This window comes from Mus caroli, unplaced genomic scaffold (assembly GCF_978045245.1).
Source record: "Mus caroli unplaced genomic scaffold, Mus_caroli_1 scaffold_6, whole genome shotgun sequence".
NCBI classification, from domain to species: Eukaryota; Metazoa; Chordata; class Mammalia; order Rodentia; family Muridae; genus Mus; species Mus caroli.
In genome coordinates this window covers 24,941,440-24,958,122 of record NW_028227261.1, presented here as the reverse complement: position 1 = coordinate 24,958,122, position 16,683 = coordinate 24,941,440, and the positions used below count along the sequence as shown (strand labels likewise).

The 16,683-nt window shown below is 42.7% G+C and overlaps 1 protein-coding gene across 1 annotated transcript in view; it reads right to left on the bottom strand.

The window, feature by feature from the left end:
• Stx12 (syntaxin 12) overlaps window positions 1-16,683 on the bottom strand; it is a 31,407-nt gene that overhangs the window by 3,028 nt on the left and 11,696 nt on the right. Inside the window, exons 2-8 of the mRNA XM_021161027.3 lie at window positions 15,160-15,229; window positions 11,796-11,895; window positions 6,402-6,539; window positions 6,069-6,112; window positions 4,036-4,141; window positions 1,927-1,999; window positions 787-869 (exon numbers count right to left, since the gene is read on the bottom strand). Coding sequence (XP_021016686.1) covers window positions 787-869; window positions 1,927-1,999; window positions 4,036-4,141; window positions 6,069-6,112; window positions 6,402-6,539; window positions 11,796-11,895; window positions 15,160-15,229 — 614 coding nt within the window. The remainder of the gene's footprint in view (window positions 1-786; window positions 870-1,926; window positions 2,000-4,035; window positions 4,142-6,068; window positions 6,113-6,401; window positions 6,540-11,795; window positions 11,896-15,159; window positions 15,230-16,683) is intronic.

The following is a 16,683-nucleotide window of genomic DNA, read 5'->3' as shown; positions in this document are numbered from 1 at the left end:
TCACGAATACTGTTATGAAACTCAACTTCCTCAAGCATATTCCCAGGTAAAATACAGCTACCCTAGGAAGACAGAAAATGACTAAAGTGCCAGTTACCTCTAAAAAGTCATGCAACACCAAAAGAGGACATCATTTTTAATATCTAAAACCTCAACTATAGACTCAGAAAGAATAGGGTGCTGTGCCACACACCTTTAATCCCAGCACATGGGAGGCAGAGGCAGGAGAATCTCTTGTGAGTTCCAAGACAACCTCCTTTACAATGTGAATTCCAAGCCAGCTAGGACTACACAGTGAGACCCTGTCTCAACAAAACAAAACAAAACGACTCATAAAAGTCATAAAGCCGGCAGAACCACCTCCATGGTGCCTGAGGCCTGTTCACCGTGAGCCGTCTGTCACAGCCGGTTCTAAGGCTCCACGCTCTGAGTCAGCAGTCGGCTACGGGGTCTCTGAAGCTCTGCTGTCCTGCAGCTCTTACTCTACCAGCAGTCCCCCATTTAGGATATAAGGTTAGCGTCATGCTAGACTTTAGGCATCAAGCTAGCTCGTGGCATTAGCTTTATAGCCACACAGCTTCTGTGTAAGTTATTCAGGATTTGATGGTGTTGGAGATCTGGCTGCAAAAATAAATACTAAAAATGGGACTGGAGCTGCAAACTATGACTGCCTGCATCCAGCTTAAACTCAGGCAAAAGACTGCAGCTGCCAGCAATGTGTTAGCACAGCCTGGAAGTTCACGGAGTCTACAGCATAGAGTGACTTTCTTTGATTCTGGCTTTTACCTGGTAGTAAGCAGCTCTTTGTAGCTGATCAGTGGCTCTTTCCACATGCACCTCCGAGCTTTCCACATTGGCTTCTATGCTATCTGTAAAACATACGATGCACAGTTTAGCACATTCAGGTTTTTTAATACTGAAAAAACCAAACAAGCAAATTTTCTTTCTTTTTTTAAAAAAGTATATAGATGTTTTGTTTGCATGTATGTCTGTATACCATGTACATGCTTGGAGGGTGTTGGATCCCTCAGAACTAGAGCTACCGATGGCTATGAGCTGGTGAGTAGGTGCTGGGAATCAGACCATAGTCTTTTGGAAGGGCAGCCACTGTTCTCAGCTGCTGTGCCATTTATCCAGTCCCTCTGAACAGGTCTGATGGCACAGGCCTTAGATTCACCATTACCATCCAAACCAGCCAGCCACGAGATCAAAAATGTGCTTCTTTTCATTTAGTCTTCTGAGATAGGGTCTCATGTAGTCTAAGATGGCCTCCGCATCCTTAACAACATGCCCTGTAGCTGACACCGCCTAAACTCCCGACCCTCACGCATCCACATGAGTGCGGAGGTTACAGGCATCACTACGGTTCCCAGCTTCACGTTTCTAACTTGATAAGAGAACAGTACCATTCTTCAGAAATAAACACTGACATATTTAATAGCAGCAGGTTACTAATTATGGAACCTATAGAGAGTTTAAGAGGAAAGACTGGGGGGTGTGCAGACCACATATTTATGTATCTACACACAGAGAGAGGTGTACATCACAAAATAAAGGGGGCACAATGTTATTAACCAGGAAAATCCTGGGTAGGGATATAGAAAAGATTTCTTCTATTGTTTCTATTTTGTAGCTTTTTATAAATTTGAGATCATTTCCTCATTAAAAAGCTTTTAAAAGTTACTAACCCCACAATCTCTGAGCATCTAGAGCTCAAAGCTGAGGTGCTGACAGGCCTTTCTCTAACAGACTTGCAGGCTGTAACAAATGAACAGGGCTCACCCTCTTCAGCCTCTACACTTGACTGTATAAGAAAATGAATTCAGTAATTTAAAAAAAAAGGTATTCCTAAATTAAGTTCCCGGTGACCCATCTTACTGAGTTCTTTGTACTCACCCTAAGATTAGATGTATTAATAATACATACCGATCAGATCACCTTGGTCATGGATCATCATAGCTAAATCTTTAAATATCTGATTGACATCCAAAATGTCAGCCTAAGGGAGATTAAAACAAAAACAAAAACAAAAACAATTAGCTCACACTAAGCAATGTTAGAAGATTTCTTTCCTTTCTTTCCCTAAAGATTAATAATCGCATGCATTTTAAAGGTTTCTCCATGAATAAAAACTATCCATTGCTGCTTACCTAATACTGTAGAACAACAGACAAGAACCCCACTCAGTGAGCAATATTCACTGCACATGTTACCCGGGAACTAGTAAGATCATTCAAGCCTCAACCGTATCCACCAGAAGCTGGAGTGCTGTGGTGGACACATGCTCAGTGACGGCTCTAGGGAGAGCAGACCAACGTCAGCCACTACTAGGCCTTCTAACTACAGAATTTAAATGGCTTCTATAGGACTGTGTTGCCTGGAGAACACATAGAAGACAAGCAGCCAAGGAGATAGTTTCCACAGGCCAGACTCAGGGTCAATGTGAGGAACTACCGGATTCTGTGTCACTTGGATGATGCCCTATAAACAGCTTCCAACTGACAAACAGCTTCGATGTTAGAGAACAGTTGGCAGGGTGAAGGGACATCATTTGGAAGCTGATCTGACTGAAAATGTTCAATAACTTCCCAGCTTAGTGGGCTCAGCTGCACAGTATTCCCAGCAGTGATGGAGGTAAGATTCTCTCTGTTCAGGTTTATACTTTCATAGGTAATGAGCCAGGCAAACACCAGTCAGGTGGAAGAACGATGGACTGGTGCCTGATAAAGGTATGTGCGTATGGGGTGGTGTGACTAAGTATTGCCCCAGGTGGAGGCCATCCAGGAAGGGTTAGGAAGGATTGGAAAGGGTGGCCTTGTTAGAGGAGATAGATGTATCACAGGGGGTGGGCTTTCAAGTTCCAAAAGCCTAAGCCAGGCCCAACTCATGTTTTTCTTTCTCCCTCTCCTCTCTCACCCCTCCCCCCCCCCAACTTGAGGATCAGATGTACTCTCCCAATGCCCTGCCTGCCTGCTTGCCTGCACTGTAAGCCAGCCCTTACTTGAATGCTGGAGGAGAGATAGCTCAGCAGTTAATCAGCTGTTGATCTTGCAGAGGACCCAGGTTCAGTTCCCAGCACACACACACACACGGCAGAGCTCACAACCACCCAGAACTCGAGTTCCAAGGGATCTGACCCCTTTTCTGATCCCCAAGAGCACTCATAAACTAAATTTTAAACATTTAAAAGTTTAAACCACGCCTCCTAGTCCTTCTGAAATAACCTACAACTGCAGTAACGCTCATCCAACCACCACACCAGGAGATCATACTTTTGACAACAGTTTTTAATTGCTTTTATTTTTTAATTCAGTTGCCTTGGTTTTGATGGAGCTCAAAGGAGCCAAGGACAGCTTACAGAACTTTCCCTCAACCCCACATCAAAAGTGGTTCCAAGTCTGACCCAATGAAGGGACAAGAGCTGTACATGGAACTGGACTTTAGAATGTACAAAAGTAGAGCCGGAGCCTGCCTTTCTGCTGGGCTATGAGACTATGAAAAGAGCTCTCCACACAGAACCCTGCTTAACCTGGAGAGAGCTACTGAGATGTGAAAGTTCTAGGAACCAACATAGTATCGCTTGCTTTGCTGTTTTCCATGCATGTGTCTCTCCCAGAGACCATACAGTAAATGGAGTTTGAGCAAGAATCCAGGAGCTTTTGAGTGGCCAGGCCAACAGAACATAGCAGAAGTTCAATTTTGCCACAACTAAATTTATAGATAATATAAAACACACAAAGGGGCTGGAGAGATGGCTCAGCGGTTAAGAGCACTGACTGCTCTTCCGTAGGTCCTGAGTACAAATCCCAGCAACCACATGGTGGCTCACAACCATTCGTTATGAGATCTGATGCCCTCTCCTGGTGTGTCTGAAGTCAGCTACAGTGTACTTACGATAAAATAAATAAAATAAAAAAACACAAACACACAAAGACTTAATACAGCCCTTTTCATATAAATCTGACAAAAAAAAATTTTTTTTCCCTAATATATGCAGACACTTGAGCCAAATAAAAGCCATAGCCTGCCTCTCACCTCCAGCTGCCGAATCGCCGTTTCCCTCTCTTTGATAAGTTCCAGGTCTTGCTCAGTGATGGCCACCTCTTCCTCCTGGCTCTGCATTTGGTTCCACTCTTCATGGCTACAGGGAGACAAGCACTCCAGCTGACTCCTTCTCTCTAAGGTATGAGGAGACGTAACTACATCTCTGCTAACAGCAGAACCTAGGCAGGTGCTACGCAGGACCCGACTCTTCAGCTATCCGCACAAAATCCCTGTGGGCCGTGTTCTCATCCAGAGGCAAAGAGGTGATACACAGAAAAGAAAGCTTCAGCCACAGGCGGAACTGAGAGGAGGCAGAACTATGCAGAACAGGCCTCTTTGCCTTTCCCACTGAGGTTGTTTGTTTGTTTGTTTGTTTGTTTCAGTCTTGCTAGCATTTGCTAGACAAAGGAAGTATCCAGAGGTTTCAGAGGTTTGACTCGATGTATTACCCAGACCCAGCTTTCCAGGAGACTCTCAAAGTATAAGCGGGGCTGGAGCCAGAGGCACTAAGTAAAGGGAGGAAGATACACTAAGCCACCAGACAGGGTTTTACCAGCTTATCTGTCAGAACCACATCTGGTTCCCAGGAATTTCCTTGGAAAAGACTCCACTTAAGAGAAAACCCAACTGGGGGGCTGGAGAGATGGCTCAGCGGTTAAGAGCACTGACTGTTCTTCCAGAGGTCCTGAGTTCAAATCCCAGCAACCACATAGTGGCTCACAACCATCCGTAATGAGATCTGGTGCCCTCTTCTGGTGTGTCTGAAGACAGCTACAGTGTACTTACGTATAATAAATAAATAAATCTTAAAAAAAAAAGAGAGAGAAAACCAAACTAAAAGCTAATAAAATATTTGCAACTTGATTTTTTTTCAGGTAATTCTGTGCACCATGCGTATGCCTGGTGCCGACAAAGGCCAGAAGAGAGCTTTGGATCCCTTGAAACTGGAGTTTCAGATAGCTGTGAGTACACTTACAAAAAAATAGTGCTATTTATTAAATTTAAAAAATTTGGGGGGGCTGGAGAGATGGCTCAATGGTTAAGAGCACTGACTGTTCTTCCAGAGTTCAATTCCCAGCAACCACATGGTGGCTTACAACCATCTGTAATGGGATCTGATGCCCTCTTCTGGTGTGTCTGAAGACAGCTACAGTGTACTCATATATACAAAATAAATAAATCTTAAAAAAAAAAAATTGGAGCTGGGCACGGCATGTGGTAGCCAGAAGACAGCAGTGGATCCTCTGAGACTAGACTGCAGACAGCTGTGAGCCACCACAGGAACTGGGAACTGAGCCTGTTCCTCTGCAAAGCAGCCAGTGTTCTTAATCACTAAGTCATCTCTTCAACTCTTTATTGACTTATTTGACAGACAAGCTATGTAGCCTAGGCTGCCTCCTATTCTCTTGATCTTCTTGCCTCATCCCCTAAACTGACAGGGTTACAGGTAGGCATTACATGCCTGGCTCAAATCCTGATCTTATTTACTTATGCTTTCTTTCCTTTCCTTTCCTTTCCTTTCCTTTCCTTTTCTTTTCCTTTTTTCTTTTTGAGATAGGTTCTCACTATGTGGCTCTAGCTGTCCTAGAACTCACTATGTAAACCAAGCTGGCTTTGAATTTAGAGATCCACTCGACTCTGCTTATCAAGTGCTGGGATTAGAGGCATGTGCCACTACAACTAGCCCTGATTTCTTTTTTTAAATTTTTAAGTAAAAATAGTCACAAAGAGACTAGACAGTTCAACAGTCAAGATCACTGGTTGCTCTTACAGAGGACCCAGGTTTGATTCCCAGCACCCACAGGTAGCTCACAGCTGTCTGAAACCCCAGTTAGAAGGGACCCAAAGCTCTCTTCTGGCCTTTGTGAGCACCAGGCATACACATGGTGCACAGAATTACATGCAAGTAAAACCTCTATAAACATACAAAAAAAAAAAAAAAGAAAGAAAGAAAGAAAGAAAAATAGACACAAAGGGGTGGACTCACAGTAACTATCCAGCATGTTGGATGAGTGACCTTTTACCTGTCAAATGAGACGAGCTGCTCTTCTCTCTGCCTGTCTTCTGCCTAGAAAACAGATGGTTGTAGCTGCTGTTATCTAAAAACATGCCAGAGATACACAAAATAAGAGCTGCCTTGGCTACGGTACTAAGGAGGGACAGCCTCCGCTCCGACCACATCTATAAGTGACACTCTGGCAATCTGTCTTGAGTAAGAAACAAATACGAGATGGGAGAAGGTGAAGCTGCCTTTCAGTTGGACGGAGAACATAAAGCACGGTATCTGGTGGAGACAGGAGGCGCGCCGGGCTGCACCCTCTGGGCTGCTAAAGGCCTTCTCTCGGGAAGGAACTTACAGAAAGACGAGATCCGGCTCTCGCTCTTGCGATGCTCTCCTTTTCCTTCTCAGATACCTTTCTCTGCACAACCTGGAAATTGTTTAAGGCCGACGAGAAGTCATTCATGAGCCGCTCCTTCTGAAGCTTCTGCTGGCGCTGAACAAAGCAAAGAAGAACCTGAAATCTCAAGTGAACTCAGAACTATTTGGTTTAATACTGATTAAAAGCACAATTGCGCACTTTAGAGATTTCAAAGTACAGGAGTTATTACAGAATCGGCTTTTCCTTAAATGCTGGTTGTTTCCTTCATGAATCACAGTCCCAGCTAAGCCCTACGGCCCAGGTCAGAGCACGCGGACAAACTTGGGGCTACGTGCATTTACCACAATACTCAAAAGGAATCGCAATTTGGAATATTTGGTCCCTGGAGAATCTAAATGCATAGTAAAGAATTTTGAGCTCAGTGCATCTATTTTTTTTTTAAGAGAGGGTATTGAAACCATTTTCCTATACTAAGTTATTAGTTTTCCTCAAAATTACCATTATTCTTTACAGGTTTTCTTTTTGAGTTTTAAAATTTTCAAGAACTTAAAAAAAAAAAACCACCACTACTTTATTTACTTACAGGCTATCTTCACTACACTACTTATCTCTCTCAAAAACTATAAACTGAGAACTTGCTCTGAGCTACAGATCTGACTTAAATAATGTCTTCTTCCTCTCCTGCTCTTCATCTTCCTCTTCCTCCTCCTCTGCCTCTTCTTTTTTTAATGATTTTGCAAGACAGGGTTTTTCTGTGCAGCCCTGGCTGTCCTGGAACTCCATCTGTAAACCAGGCTGTCATTAAACTCATACAAATCCACCTACCTATGCCTCCCAAGGCATGTACCTCCACTGCCCAGCCAATACTGTATTTTTTTTTTTTTTTTTTTTTTTTTTTTTTTTTTTGGTTTTTCGAGACAGGGTTTCTCTGTATAGCCCTGGCTGTCCTGGAACTCACTTTGTAGACCAGGCTGGCCTCGAACTCAGAAATCCGCCTGCCTCTGCCTCCCAAGTGCTGGGATTAAAGGCGTGCGCCACCACCGCCCGGCCTGTATTTTAAAAATAGTTTATTTTCCTATATCATAACTTATAAAAAAAAAAAAAAAGGAGGGGCTGGAGAGATGGCTCTGTGATTAAGAGGTTAAGACTGATTAAGACTGCTCTTCCAGAGGTCCTGAGTTCAAATCCCAGCAACCACATGGTGGCTCACAACCATCGAAATGAGGTCTAATGACCTCTTCTGAAGAAAGTGACAGTGTAGACACATACATAAAATTAATAAATCTTAAAAAAAAAAGAGGCAGTTTGGTTGGACCCAAAGGTGTATTCATAAGAGAGCTAAAACAGAAAAACAGGGAAGCAGGGTCAAACTAGTGCACTCAGGGTCACCTCTGAGGAGTGGACCAACAGAGTTGGGGACACTGCCTAGCAAGGACAACCTACTAATGTGGAGAAATTAGGCTGTGAGGCTTGCTAGCTGGAAGGAAAATTTAAAAATTACTACAACAATCTAGGTTTAATGGGTAGAAGGACATAATGGTAGTAACTGGGTCACAAAAAGGAGTTTAAGAAACATTACGACTTAGTGACTAGAGACGGAGGAAGAAGGTAAAGTCAGAATGACTTAGGCTTCAAACCCAGGAAAGTGATGGCAATACTGAAAGCCAATTTTGGTGAGGAAAATTTTCTTCTTTCTGGGATTTTAATCTTTGCATTAAAAAGATTTTAACAAGCCGGGCGTAGTGGTGCACGCCTTTAATCCCAACACTCAGGAGGCAGAGGCAGGCGGATTTCTGAGTTTGAGGCCAGCCTGGTCTACAGAGTGAGTTCCAGGACAGCCAGGGCTACATAGAGATAGAGAAACCCTGTTTCCAAAAACCAAAAAAAAAAAAAAAAAAAAAAGATTTTAACAGGCTGGACACAATGACTCACACCTTCGATCCCAGCACTTGGGAGGCAGAGGCAGGCACTGAGTGCAAGGTCAGCCTCATAAAGTCAGTTCTAGGCCAGCCAGAGCCACGAAGTGAAACTTTGTCTCAAAGAAACAACCCCCCAAAGAAAATTCTGTGAGCTGTAATCCCAGCACTTGGTGCAAAGGCAGAACTGTTGCAGGAAGGAAGGAACACCACTCCTAACCATGCCATCTAAAATTGCTGAAGCTGGGCATGGTAGGTAGCACACGCCTTTGATCCCAACACGAACTAGGGAGGCCGAGGCAGTTGGAGTTTGAAGCCAGTCTTGTCTACATGGAGAGTTCTAGGACAGCCAGGACTATACAGAGAGACCAACTGACCAACCCACAAGCACACACATAAATAAATATAAATTACTGATTGGGTCAAACACATGGCTTATACACACATACCAAGGAACCATACTGAGTTTCCCTCTGTCCCAAAATGCCATTTTTAAAATATATCATATTTCTGTATTACTATATTCTTTAAAATTAGGAATTTTAATTAGTGCATTCATTTTATGAACTTGTTTTTACTACATTTTATGAAAAAAATCCTTCCATTATTGTCAGTTTTAAATTACCATAACTAAAGTTAAAGTGAGTCTCATTGTAATTAGTAATTTACACTTTCCTTCAATTTTTTTTTTTTGATCAAAAGGTACATTTTTTTTTTCTTCCCTATGCTAGGGATGGAACCAAAGACTCTGCACATACCAGCTAAGTGCTGTATGTACCCAACCCTTATTTGCAAATTATTTCTGTGATGATAAATATACCAATCAACTTATTTCACAGATTTGAATGAGAAACTCAGAATAAGACCATTATTGCTATACTTTGTAGGGAGAGAGTATATTCAAGAGGAGATATAGCAAGGACTGGAAATATAATTCAGTAGTAGATCAGATATCCATCCGGCATATGTAAGGCTCTGGATTCCATTCCCAGTACCACAGATAAGTTTGAGAGAAGAGTTGAACAAGGACTGGTAATAACTGAATATAACTCAGTTATTTCATAGCAGGAAACACAATGAAATAACTGAGGGCTTTAGAGCTCAAGTTTGGGAACTATCTGGGTGCCATCATTATATAGATGACACTGATGCCATCAGATAAGCAAAACTCCTGGGGAAGAAAGGCTGAGGAAAGGAAATCAGAAGATCGATAGCAGAACTCTGGGGTATGCCAACTTTGAGAAAGAATCAGTGAAGAAGGCTGAAACCCATCTTGGGCACCATCAGTGAAATACTGTCTCAAAAGAAGGGGGCACCAAAAAAGGCCACAGTAGTCAACAGCTGAGAGATCTGCTAACAGTATGTATGCATGGGAAACAGAAAGCAGGACATATGGTCTAACACAGTAGTTCTCAGACTTCCTAATGCTGTAACCCATTAACACAGTACCTTATGTTATGGTGACCCCCAATCATAAAATTATTTTCATTGCTACTTCATAATTGTGATTCTGCTAGCTATGAATTGTAATGTAAATATCTGATATTCAGAATATTTGATATGTGACCCCTGTGAAAGGGTCATTTGACTCCCACAGGCTGAGAGCCGCTGACCTAACATACAGGGCACTGGTGAAAAGATGAGTAATGGGGATGAGCCAGGTTGGATACAGGAAGGCAAAGGGAAGTCAGCACAACGGGAGAGAGAGAACTGCATTTCACGGAGGAGAGCATGTTTGCAACTCTACTTTGTGTTCTTAATGACCGAGGCTAATGGAGGGAAAAATAGCATGCGTAATCCAAAAGTCTTTGGCTTTAGAACACATTAGATGAAGGTTTTGGTAGCAGACCTAACCTTCTATTTATACTTTGCTGGGGCTAGTATTTCATTCTCAAGCACTTATAAGACTTTGCCTGCATCAGGCAATTAGACTCCTTTGTCAATACCATAGAAACTATTGGCAAATGTGTACTCCTTCAGTGTACAGCTAGAAGAAAGGGATGATTTGGAAGCAAGGTGGAAGAAATGGATGGAAGGAGAACAGGCCCATCACTGAAGCCTCAGCATGAGTAAGGACCATCAGCCACACAGAGATAACCAGAGGGCACATGCACTAAAATGCATTGTTAGTGATGCTGTACACAAGCCAGGTAAGCACTCAATGACAGAACATCTCCAGCTGGAAAAGAAGTCTTCCCTGAGCATTCCTTTATCCTAACACCTATGAGTGACCTGAGATACAAAAGTGACTGCAAGATGTGAAAGCTATTTAGTCAAAATGTATAGATATAAGGCATAAAACAAACTAAAGACCCAGCCTGCAAGCCCAGCTGATACCAAAGTCCAGAGATGCAAACACTGAGATTCCTCCTTGGCTAAATACATTGTAATATGTTATTAAGATTAGCAGTAGCCATGACACACTCAGGACACAATGGATGCCAGGCACTTTGCTACACCTGGTAAGACATTATTGCCACAATAGTCATCCTGCCTCTCTGTGTGGGTAGCTTAATGGTTATCTTTACACAACCTATAATTATTTAGGAAAAGAATCTCAATGAGTGATTGTTTACATTGAATTGGTTTGTCAACATGTCTATAGGAGAGTGTCTTAACTAAACTGATTAGTGTAGGAGAATCCAGCCCACTGCAGGCAGCACCATTCCCTAGGTAGGAGATCATGAGCTGTGTAAGAGGAGAGAAATGGGGGTGGAGATATGGCTCATCGGTTAAGAGCATTGATTGCTCTACCAGCGGTCCTGAGTTGAATTCCTAGCAACCACATGGTGGCTCACAACCATCTATAATGGGATCTGATGTCCTCTTCTGGTGTCTCTGAAGAGAGCAACAATGTACTCACATACATAAAGATAATAAAAAAACTTTTTTAAAAAAGTAGAAAAATGGAGCGAAGCACAGCACGTGAGAATAGAACAAGCACACACACACTCATTTCTCTCCTCTTGAGTGTGGACGAGATGGGACGAGGTGCTCCAAGTTCCTGCTACTTTGATTTTCCCACACTAAGAGACTATAATCTGGGGGGCTGGAGAGATGGCTCAGTGGTTAAGAGCACTGACTGCTCTTCCAGAGGTCCTGAGTTCAATTCCCAGCAACCACATGGTGGCTCACAACCATCCGTAATGAGATCTGGTGCCCTCTTCTGGTGTGTCTGAAGACAGCTACAGTGTACTTATATTGAGTAAATAAATCTTTAAAAAAAAAAAAAAAAAAAAAAGAGACTATAATCTGGAATTGTGAATTCTCCTCTAGGTTGCTTTTTGTTGTGGTATTTTATCATAGCAACAGAAACGAAACTGGGGAAGGTAGTAAGAAAATTAAGGTTTAGAGAATGTTTATCGAGAACCAAAGCCCTACTTTTGTTCTCTATACTACCACTCCATCAGAACAAAATCCTCCTCTATTAATAAACAAAACAGAAAATACCAACCTGCTCTGATGCAGACAAGGGTAGGGGCAAGGACCCTAATTCCTTCAGCAACTCATTTGTTTCCTTGGCGAGCTGATTTGTGGAGTGCTGTAACTGTTGCCTAAGAGAGAAAAGACAGGGTCAGGCTGCTGTGGCTTCTTGAGAGAGCTCTTATCGTTACTTTGTGCTCAGGGACTCCAAGTACAAGGAATGAAGAGCCATTAGAACAAGAGCTTCCTTCAGTGCTGTGCTCACAAGCCCACGGCAAGGCCTTCTCCATTACTGAAGCAGTTCCACTGAGCAGAAAGATGCTCACTCAATGATACCTGCTGAAGCAAGCACAGACCAGGAGCTTCAACTATTAGGAAGAAATGAATGTCTGTATTCTATGGAAAGAGAGGAGTAATTACTACCTACACCCAAACCTAATGGCTTTAACACACTGAACTCACTCTAAAGTTCTTACTGACCTCCCAGGAGCTCTGCACGGTCAGCACTTATTAGTCCCCTGACTAGGGCCGTTAGATGAAAACGTATTAAACGCCTAGCTTCCTACATACCTAGGAAAAAGTTCCAAAGACCCATTCCCAAGCTCTTCCCAACCAAAAGTTGGTTCCTTGTGGGGATTTTCCCTTTGCCCCCCACCCCGCTTCATCATTGTGCCTGGCATCTGGACCCTATGCTGTTTTGAGCTCTTACCTCTTCTGCAAGATAATGGACTCAGTCTGTAGCACCATAAACACTAACAACCAAAAAACACAAAGAAGCTAGGTGATGGGTGCTGAGACTTCCATCACAGCTCTAGCTTCTCTGAGGCTGATATAGGAGGAACATTTGAGGCCAGTCTCTAAAACAAAATGGGATGAACAGATGGACGGATGGACGGAAAAAGAAATTCAAGGGAGTTCTTCCTCTTATTCTTACCCCTTACTCCCCTTCTCTCCATCTTCCCTTTCCACCTCTCTCCATGTGGCCATGGCCAGCCTCTACTTCCCTACTCTCTCCCTCTCTCTGCCTTTCTACAATAAATGTCTAAAAACAAAAAACAAACAAACAAAGAAATTCAAGAGGAAGAACATGGATATAAATACGATGCAATGGAAATAAAAATAAATAAACACAGGTTCTTCCCATCATGGCGTCCTCTCCTCTCCGGCCATTTCTACAAAAGTTTTATGGGGTGACAGAGAAGCCACATGCTGTGGTCTGAATTCACGTTGAACTCCTAAGCCCCCAAGTGATGTTATTAGGAGGTAGGATTAGAAAATGATTAACGGACTGGAGAGATGACTCAGAAGTTAAAACCACTGACTGTTCTTCCAAATATTCTGAGTTCAAGTCCCAGCAACCACATGGTGGCTTAAAACCATCTGTAATGGACTCTAATACCCTCTTCTGGTGTGTTTGAAGACAGCTACAGTGTACTCATACAGAAATAAATCTTTAAAAAAGAAAGAAAATGATTAGCCTGTGATGGGCCTTTTAAGAAAGCATTCCACCAAGTAAGGCCCGGGTAGCAAAGCACCACCTGCCTAGTGATGGCAAATGCCTTCATCCCTATACTTGGGAGGCAGCGGTGGGAAGATCGCTAGGAGTTCCAGGCTAGATGGTCTACATAGTAAGTTTCAGGGCAGCCAGGGCTTTATAGTGAAACCATTTCAAAAGCAAAACAAACCCCAAACATTCTCCATGGAAAAGAGGGCCCTCGGGCTGGTGAGATGGCTCAGTGGGTAAGAGCACCCGACTGCTCTTCCGAAGGTCCAGAGTTCAACTCCCAGCAACCACATGGTGGCTCACAAACATCCATAACGAGATCTGGTGCCCTCTTCTGGAATGTCGGAAAAGAGGGCCCTCATCTGACACGCTATCTGCCAGAGCCTTGATCTTCATTCAACCTCTCAGCCTTAGGGACTATGAAAAATAAAATTATGATTGTTTATAAACTATCTGGCCTATGATCTACTGTTTCAGCAGCCTTAGTGGCCAGGACACCACAGTGATTTTTCACTGCAAGCAGGCTTCTAAGATTAGAAAACCAGAGAGATAACAAGAGGGAGCCAATCAGGAGCCAGAGCATTCTAGAAGCACTAACATATGCAGACATGTCACCTCTCCTTAGAATAGCTCCCTGTGCTAACAGTTACTCGCTCATCTCACAACATCTCGAGGAAGCAAACAGTGCTGCTCAACCAACTTTACAGTAAAGAACAGAGCTGGACTACGGGGCTGCACGTCTTTAGTCCCAGCATGGGCAAGAGGATCTCTGTGAGTTTGAGCCCAGTCTGAGATAAAAAACGGAACTTTAAAGAGAAAATTACATTTTATTTGTTTAGTGTATGTTTGTATGTGTGTGTAGGTGTACCATGATGGATTTGGACACAGGTGTGCCAGGATGCACATGAGATATGCTGACATTACAGAACAACTTTCCAGAATTTTGAATTCTCCTTCTACCATGTAGGTTCCAAATACTTTTCTTTATTTGCTGAGCCATTTTTCCAGCACCAAAGAATAAAATTTTTACTTTATTATTTTATGCGTATGTGCCTGCAACGTCTGTCTGTGCACCATATATGTGCAGTGCCCACAGAGGCCAGAAAAGAGAGCTAGACCCCACAGAAATAGAGCTATCAACAGTCATGAACCACCAAGTTGGTGCTAGGAATTGAACCTCAGCCTTCTGGAAGAGCAGCCAGTGCTCTTAACCGCTGAACTATCTCTCCACCCCAAAGAATAGAACATTTTGTTTTGTTTTGTTGGGATTTTTTTTGAAGCAAGGTTTCTCTGTGTACTTCTGGCTGTCCTGGAACTCACTCTGTAGACCAAGATGGCATCCAACTCAGAAATCTGCCTGCCTCTGCCTCCCCAGCGCTGGGATTAAAGGTGTGTGCCACTACACTCAGCAAGAATAGAACTTTTAAAACAAAAATAAAGTCAAGAAAAATGTGATTTAAAAAGAACAACACCAACAAAAAGGTTTGGTTCTCCCACCAGACCATTTATTCTCTCCCTCTGGCTCCTTTGTGTCACTGAGAATAACTGTCTCTTAGTTAAAGTTGGAAATCCAAGTAGCCTAAATCATCAGGAGTCACGTGTCAGTGGGAAGGTCACCCACGCAGGGTTACACTGACACAGCTCCTTGAGGCAGCTGAGAGTGGAGGGAGTTCCTTCTCTACCTCTCTTAAACTATTCCGCAAACCAGACCAAGAGAAGAAACAGCTCAAGGCAGCAGAAATCTGGATCCATTGAAATACTTTGCTCCCCTCTTCCAGGTCCAGCTATCACCACCCAACCCTCACCTCCCACTCTGACCTCACCTCCATGAGGAAGGCCTATGTCCTTTTGGGGCTCTCACAAAACTCAACCTTTTGGGGAAGCTACTCACAAATTTTCCTGGAGTTTGCTTGAGTCCTGCTTAGTTCCAAGTTGGCTCATCAAATTCTTTATCTGAGCAGCTAGAAAAAAAAAAAAGGAGGAAAGATTTATTTAAAAAAACAAAACAACAACAAAAAACCCCACATTCATCATGAGCACCCTATTCTGCAGATCACTGGTCACCCCATATCCTAACATGCAAGTAACAGGAATCATGTTAAAGCCAAATCTTTACAAACACATTCCTCCACAGTGCTTTTGCAAGGTTCAGAAGGTAGTTCTATTTATCTTCTCCAAAGAACTGAATAATTCCTCTAAATGTCCCATGACACTAAACATTTCACCCCCATTAGGACTGGGAAGGCAGGAAACTGGCAGTGTGATGCCCAAGGTCAAGGCTTCCATCTTAGTAGCATAAAAAAGGTAAGGAAGTGGGCTGGAGAGATGGCTCAATGGTTAAGAGCACCGACTGCTCTTCCCGAAAGTCCTGAGTTCAAATCCCAGCAAACACATGGTGGCTCACAACCACCCGTAATGAGATCTGATGCCCTCTTCTGGTGTGTCTGAAGACAGCTACAGTGTACTTAGATATAATAATAAATAAATCTTAAAAAAAAAAAAAGGGCAAGGAAGCAGTCATCACCTTTGTAGTCTCAAAGCTACAACAATCTTCGACAATATCTTCTGACTTGTTTTTGTGAGACAGTCTCCATCTGTAGACTAGGCTAGCTTCAATCTCCTATCTTCCTGCCTCACATTCTATGAGTTAGACTCCAGATAGTTTAGTCTAGTTGGATTATCAGCCATAAATAAGAAAAGAATTATTCTCGGTGACCCAAAGGAATCATAAGGGAGAGAATAAATGGTCTAGTGGGAGAATTCCTGATTCTCTTTTTTAATCCCATTTTTCTTGACATTACAAGTTTTGAGTCACTATATGAGCTTTCAGCAATTTTAACCCATGGGCGCTACAAATGTAGTTTACTTGGTAGGGAGCTTGCCTAGCATGCATGAAGCCCTGGGTTGAATCTCCAGCACTGCATGAAAAAAACAGATGTATGCCTTTAAGTTCAAAAGGTATCTTTGGATATATAGCAAATTTAAAGCTAGTCTGGAATACAGGAAATTCTGTCTCAAAAACAACAAGACTTATCCACCAATACAAAAAAGCCATTCTACAGCAAATGCTTTTTAGAAAAACAATGCAGGTTCATTGTCAGTAACAGATGGACACTGGCTAAACACTTCTAGTATCAAGTACTCCATTAAATTGTATACACACTCTCTAACTTTCATAGGAATAAAAGTTAGAAAATAGATACATGTATCTTATCTATGCACACATAAAAAGTAACACAGTAAAAACTCATCCCCAGGCATAAAGACTCCAATCGAAAGTGTTTCTTTTTTTTTTTTTTTTTTTTTTGGTTTTTCGAGACAGGGTTTCTCTGTATAGCACTGGCTGTCCTGGAACTCACTCTGTAGACCAGGCTGGCCTCGAACTCAGAAATCTGCCTGCCTCTGCCTCCCGAGT